Source organism: Phaenicophaeus curvirostris, chromosome 20 (genome assembly GCF_032191515.1).
Source record: "Phaenicophaeus curvirostris isolate KB17595 chromosome 20, BPBGC_Pcur_1.0, whole genome shotgun sequence".
NCBI classification, from domain to species: domain Eukaryota; kingdom Metazoa; phylum Chordata; class Aves; order Cuculiformes; family Cuculidae; genus Phaenicophaeus; species Phaenicophaeus curvirostris.
Window position 1 is genome coordinate 13119121 of NC_091411.1, and position 6123 is coordinate 13125243.

The following is a 6123-nucleotide window of genomic DNA, read 5'->3' on the forward strand; positions in this document are numbered from 1 at the left end:
CCCCCCCGCCCCGCCCCGCGCGTCCAGCCCACGCCCCGTCGCCCCGCCCCCTCCGCGCCCCCGGCTCCGGCCCCGCTCCCGCCGCCGTGCCGCGGCCCCGTGCGGGCCGTTCCGCGCGCTGGGAGGTGTCGGTGCCCGGGCGAGGCTTCGCCGGCTGCCAGTTTGCGTCCCGCGTTCCGGCGCCCCGGGCCCATTCCCGTGTGGCCGCCAGGCGCTTAGTGAGGGGGTGCGCGGTGCCGCCTCCGCTCCAGGGCGCTCGGATCCCCCTGATCCCCAGCAGCGCTCCCAGCCCCGCGGACCGGCGCGCGCCGTTCGTAGCGACACCGGGTTTGGGCCGGAACCACCCAGGGGAATTCGAATTGCGCGGCCAAACCCAGGAGGGGCGGAGCGGGGCCGCCCGCGGGCGCCCCCTGGCGGGAGGGAGGCGGCAGCGCCGGCCCGTTACGTCACGTGGCCGGGATGCGGAAGCGCCGCACAGGAAGCGGGAGGGGGGCGCTTCCGGCGCGGGCCGGGCTGGGCGCGGAGGCGGCGGCGGCACCGAGCGCGGAGGCCGGGGTCTGCCCCGCTATGCGAGAGACCCCGCGGCCCGCAGGTGAGTCGCTGCCTGCGCGGGGACCGGTCTCCCGGGGCCGCTCCGGAGCGCGGTGCGGCGGGGCCTGCGGTGCCCGGCGGGACGAGGCGCCCGAGAGCGGCCGCCGGGCCCCGGGCCGGGCCGGGCGGGAGGTGGCCCGCGGAACCGGCCGAACCGCGTCCCAGTGCCGCGTGCTTCGTGTGCTTCGCTCGGGGCCGCAGCGCGGAGACCGGTTTTATCAGTAATATCAATAGAAAGACTTTGTTCATGATGAATTGAGATAAACAAAACGGAAGGTCAGAACGAATTGTAAGTAAAAGGAAGTGAAACCTCTTGAAAAACTAACTTTTCCTGACGTGTGAAGGCTTTGGTAGTAAAAAGTATTTCACTTACGTTTTGATGGCTTTGATTTTCATGAGAGCCGAGATTATCTGCTATAATTGTGTCTGCGGTCGCGTGTGGAGTCCATGCTCAGGCTGGCAGTAATGATAAAAGGTCTGCAGACGTGGCTCTGAATCTCAGCTGAATGTGTTCTGTGGCTTGTCTTTTCTCTAGGCAAGTGTTGAAAAACAGAGTCTTAAACCTGAGAATACTCTGAAAGGAGACAGAAATCTGCATAGAAAATCTGTTTAAAAAGAGTGGATACTTGATAATGTAGATAAGGTGGGAGAGAACTATTTGAAATGCTTCAATAACATTGTACAGTAGAAAGAAAAATGAATGGCCAGACCGGCAGGTGTAGTGTTCTGTTACTCTCTGGAAAACATCTGTAGCTGGTCTGGCTTCCTGGAGCAGACGGGTTGTGTGAGTGTAGAGTGGATCTGGGGCTTTGCAGAACAAACTGTGAGTGGTGCTGAGGGCAGTAAATTTAAAGGTGGTCTGTTGCCAGTCTGTAGGCGACAGCATGAGGATCAGCTGAGCTACAGGCTTCGCGAAGATTCCTGTTGCAAGGAAGTCATTTAGAAGTCTACTGTTTCTCATATTCCATTGGATTTACTTAATTAAGAGCCATTTGGGCTACGGAATGGTTTATCTTGAGTCAGCTAAAAGTGGTTCTGTGACAGCTGAGTTAAAAATGTAGTAGTATTCAGTCTAAATTCTACATTTACACTCGAGGTGTGGCAATTTGTGGCAATTCACTCCTGTTGGTTACTGTCTCTGAGCTTCTTATTTCACATGAAGGGTGGGGAATGGTGCTGTTTGCTGGTTTGCACCTTTCTGTGAAAACTCCTGTGTGCTTTCAGGAATGTGTCACAAGAAGCTTGTTCAAGGATATGCGTAATCATTTCTATTCTAGCTTGTGAGATCCTCAAAGCAAGCTGTGAGGGCTGAAGGCTGGGTCACTCTGGGGAGCAGTGCTTTAATGTGAACAGGGCTTTCTTCTTCAAGAACACTGTTGGTCAAAGCTCTTGAAAGCAGCAGTGTGATAGACTGGCAAGTGTTGGGCTCTTTCCTCAGCCGATGCTTCTTGGCTACCCTCCCAACGGAATGTGACTGCTCAGCACGGTGCATGTGGGGCTGTGTGCGCAGGAAAGCTAAAACACCAAGTCATAAAAAAAAGTGAAATAAAATTATAACCAATTCTATTCTGAAATCTGGTTTCCCAAGGTGACCGGTAAACAGTTAAAGAATTGTTTCAGCCAGTAAAACAGTGAAGATTTATGAAACATGACAGCGTGTGTGGCTGTGTAGAGCACGTTACAGTGCTCAGCTCCAATATTGTAGTGGCTTGCCCATCCTCCAGTGGGAGCTTTATTCAGTCTCTTCAGTTCCTCCTGCTGCCCAGGATTAGAAATAAGTGTCAGAGTTGAGGAAAGGAGGAAACTGTGGTCCAAAAAAGATACTTTTTTCATCTTGACTCTATTACTGTGAATATTTTTGCTTACAGATGGGTTTCATAAATAGCAGGTGACTTCCCAGTCTTTTCTTCAGTCCTTCATAAGGAAGTTGGACTGAGACCGTGCTTCTAGTGGAAAGTTGGAAGAAATTTAGAAGTGTAATCACCACAGTTCTGCAGAAGATGCCAGTTTCAGTGTTTACAAGGAGTTTGGGCATGTATTTATGGAAAAGCCTTGATGGCTTTCTGCCTGCCGTGCTCCCTTCCCTGTGGAACCCTATCTGCTCTTGTGTATGTTAACTGGAATAGTCTGTGTTCACCTGTGCTCATCATCCTTTTCTAGTCAGAAACTTTGGAGATGGAATGCTGAGGTTTTGGAGAGCTGGGGAGTGTTGTTGGCAGTGTAAGTGGGGAAGCAGACCAGAATGGTAAGGAAGGGATTATGTAACCGTGAGCTGTTGATTAAACACAGAGTGATTTACATAATCCCTTCTGCGTAGCCTGCATTGTGTAAGCAAATGCTGCTGCGTGTTCTGCGCTGAGCAGTTGCAGGTTTGTGCCAACACTATAATACTATGCATCCACTAAACAGTTTTCAGCTGGGGGTTACCTTACTGTGGGAAGCCCTGTGGTGACTGCACAGGCTCTCTGCAGCAGACACTCACAGTCAGATTCCATATTTCCCTGGAAATACTATCACTTCAGAGTACCTCAACTGTTTGTAATGCAAATTCTATCTTTACATCGTATTAACAAAGTGCTTTAAATTCTGTATGTGTGCCCTGTCTGCAAATGACTAAGTCTTCCCTCTCAGGTGTGCGGCGCCAGCACTTAAACTTTTCACACCTTCCCCCTTACGAGAGACAGGACTTGACAGAGGAAACTGCTAGCTACTCCATGGCACTTCTGGGATTCCATTGTATTTGATTTGCACATTATTGAATTGAAAAATTGCATAAGTGTAACTTACTCAGGCAGTTCATGTTGGTCTTTTGCAGTTGTGTTTAAATTTCTGTCATTAGTGACAATAACGTGCAACTTTATCTCAAAAACAGTTTAAAATTTACAGTAGACTTTTTAAAAGAATTGTTTGACTGCTTAAAAGACTGTTAGCTTTATAATAAGACATCTGGACCATGTGGGAATACATACTCTAAAATGTGTGAGCTTTTATCTGACATTCCAGCACGTAATTGTTGTGTCCTTACAAATATACCAGGTAAACACAGAAAAAAAAAATCTGTGTAGCAGGGGTGTCAATTTCCTGATTAATATTTTAAATTCAGTAAGGCATTTCTTAAAGAGAAGAATGTTTAATGATATCCGGAAAAGCTCAGAGTTTAAAGATTAGATCATCATCCTGTACCAGATAGTTCTATTCCGCCTTTCAGTTAAGAAAATGAGAGGGAGATGCCATTTGAGGAGCTACGAGCCTGTTCTCGCTGAGATTCTGTGCTGCCTCTGTCACTGTAGCAGTCAGTGTGGTGGCTGCTGAAAACTTCGTCTGCAGTGGGATGTTTTGTGAGGGCACAGTCTGTCTTTACTGGGATCCATGAAGTGGTTGTGGTTGCAGTCAAAATGCAGAATCCTTCATGTGCTGTTATAAACTGTGGGATATCTGGGAGTCAGAACTGCACTACTGTAATTTCATCAAATAACTGTGTGTGTTATCCTAAACTCATGTTTAAAATGCTTCATCTGTTGCAGCTGGGTGACAGGCTGTTTGTAACTGATGAGTCCCTGTGGATAGAGGAAACAACAAAATGTGCTGGTTTAGGAATTTGTGGACTCAGTACAACTTTTAGAGAAGAGAGGAGTGAGGTGAAATAGGAGAGACAAGTATAGCAGTGACATAGGTGCCAGAAAACTGTGTTGAGCTCCATGTGAATCTGTTTGTGTTATTTGTTGATGTGCAGAAGGAAATGGAAAGATCAGATTAATACTTTACTAAGCAGAATTTCTGATGGATGTTTGTTTGTTTGTTTGTTTTTCCCCTTGCAGCTCAACACTAAATCTGTAATGAAATGGAGTCTGGGTCAAGCTCTTTTCGAGTGGAATTTCCAGATTTTTCTAGCACCATTCTGCAAAAGTTAAACCAGCAGCGCCAGCAAGGACAGTTATGTGATGTATCCATTGTAGTTCAGGGCCATCTCTTCAGAGCCCATAAAGCTGTTCTTGCAGCCAGTTCGCCTTACTTCTGTGATCAGGTTCTCCTCAAGAACAGCAGGCGAATCGTCCTGCCCGATGTGATGAACCCCAGAGTATTTGAAAACATCCTTCTGTCCACCTATACAGGGCGGCTGGTGATGCCTGCTCCAGAAATCGTTAGCTACCTGACAGCAGCAAGTTTCCTTCAGATGTGGCATGTGGTGGATAAATGCACTGAAGTGCTGGAGGGGAACCCAACAGTTCTGTGCCAGAAGATGAACCACGGCAGCGACCATCAGTCCCCCAGCAGCAGTAGTTACAATGGCCTCGTTGAGACCTTTGAGCTGGGCTCTGGAGGACAGACAGAATTTCACAAAGCACAGGAACTAAGGGATGGTGAAAATGAAGAAGAAGGCTCTAAAGACGAACTGTCGTGCCAGTTGACAGAACACGAGTACCTTCCCAGTAATTCTTCAACAGAACATGATAGACTCAGCACTGGAATGACAAGTCAGGATGGCGAGGAAGGGACTAGTGACAGTGCAGAGTACCAGTACACCAGGCCTTTGTACAGTAAGCCCAGTATCATGTCTCACAAGCGGTGGATCCATGTGAAGCCAGAAAGATTTGAGCAAGACTGTGAAGGTGTTGATAATCCTTACGATGAGCATCAAGTTTCTGAATCCATGAATGCTATCCAGGCAGATCATTCAATCCAGTCTTCGGGTGTTGAAGACTTTCATATAGGCGACAAGAAGATGGAAGCAGAATTTGATGAACAGGCAGATGAAAGTAATTATGATGAACAAGTTGACTTTTATGGCTCTTCTATGGAAGAATTTTCTGGTGAAAGGGCAGATGGAAATTTAAGTGCTCACAGACAGGATCTTATGATAGCAGCCGGCTATGGCGAAGGCATTGAAATGGCTACGGGAATTAAAGAAGAGACGTCCCTCACGGGATTCTCACATGCTGATAAGCTATATCCTTGTCAGTGTGGTAAAAGCTTTACGCACAAAAGTCAGAGAGATCGGCATATGAGTATGCACCTCGGTCTTCGACCTTATGGCTGTGGTGTCTGTGGTAAGAAATTCAAAATGAAACACCATCTCGTAGGCCATATGAAAATCCACACAGGCATAAAACCGTATGAGTGTAATATCTGTGGGAAAAGATTTATGTGGCGGGACAGTTTTCATCGGCATGTGACCTCTTGTACCAAGTCATATCAAGCTTCTAAAGCTGAGCAGAGTACTACTGAGATGAGCTAAGACATTAGTGCTTACGTTTGTTTAGCAGGGTAAGCAAAATAAACTAATTATGCAAATTGTGTCTGGTACTTGCTATTGTTCATGCTTTAAAAACCACAAGTTTTAATGATTATGCTGGTATAAGCAGACCAAACTTTCTTTTTCCACAGTATTACTATAGGTGTTCAGTGTGTGAAGTGCAAATGGTTAATCTGAAAGGTGCTTGCAAAATGAGGTCTGTAAGGTCTTTGTGAAGTTGACTGTTGTTACAGCAGTATTTAGAAGCCCTCTTGGTTTTGAGTCTTATAAGTTCACAG

The 6123-nt window shown here is 47.4% G+C and overlaps 1 protein-coding gene across 1 annotated transcript; it reads left to right on the top strand.

The window, feature by feature from the left end:
- The first annotated feature begins 487 nt into the window (after positions 1-487).
- On the top strand, positions 488-5883 carry ZBTB43 (zinc finger and BTB domain containing 43). Its single transcript, XM_069872963.1, has 2 exons — positions 488-592; positions 4410-5883. Exon 2 carries the CDS (start codon positions 4433-4435, stop codon positions 5825-5827), a length of 1395 nt encoding a protein of 464 aa, XP_069729064.1. The 5' UTR covers positions 488-592; positions 4410-4432; the 3' UTR covers positions 5828-5883.
- Positions 5884-6123: the final 240 nt, after the last annotated feature.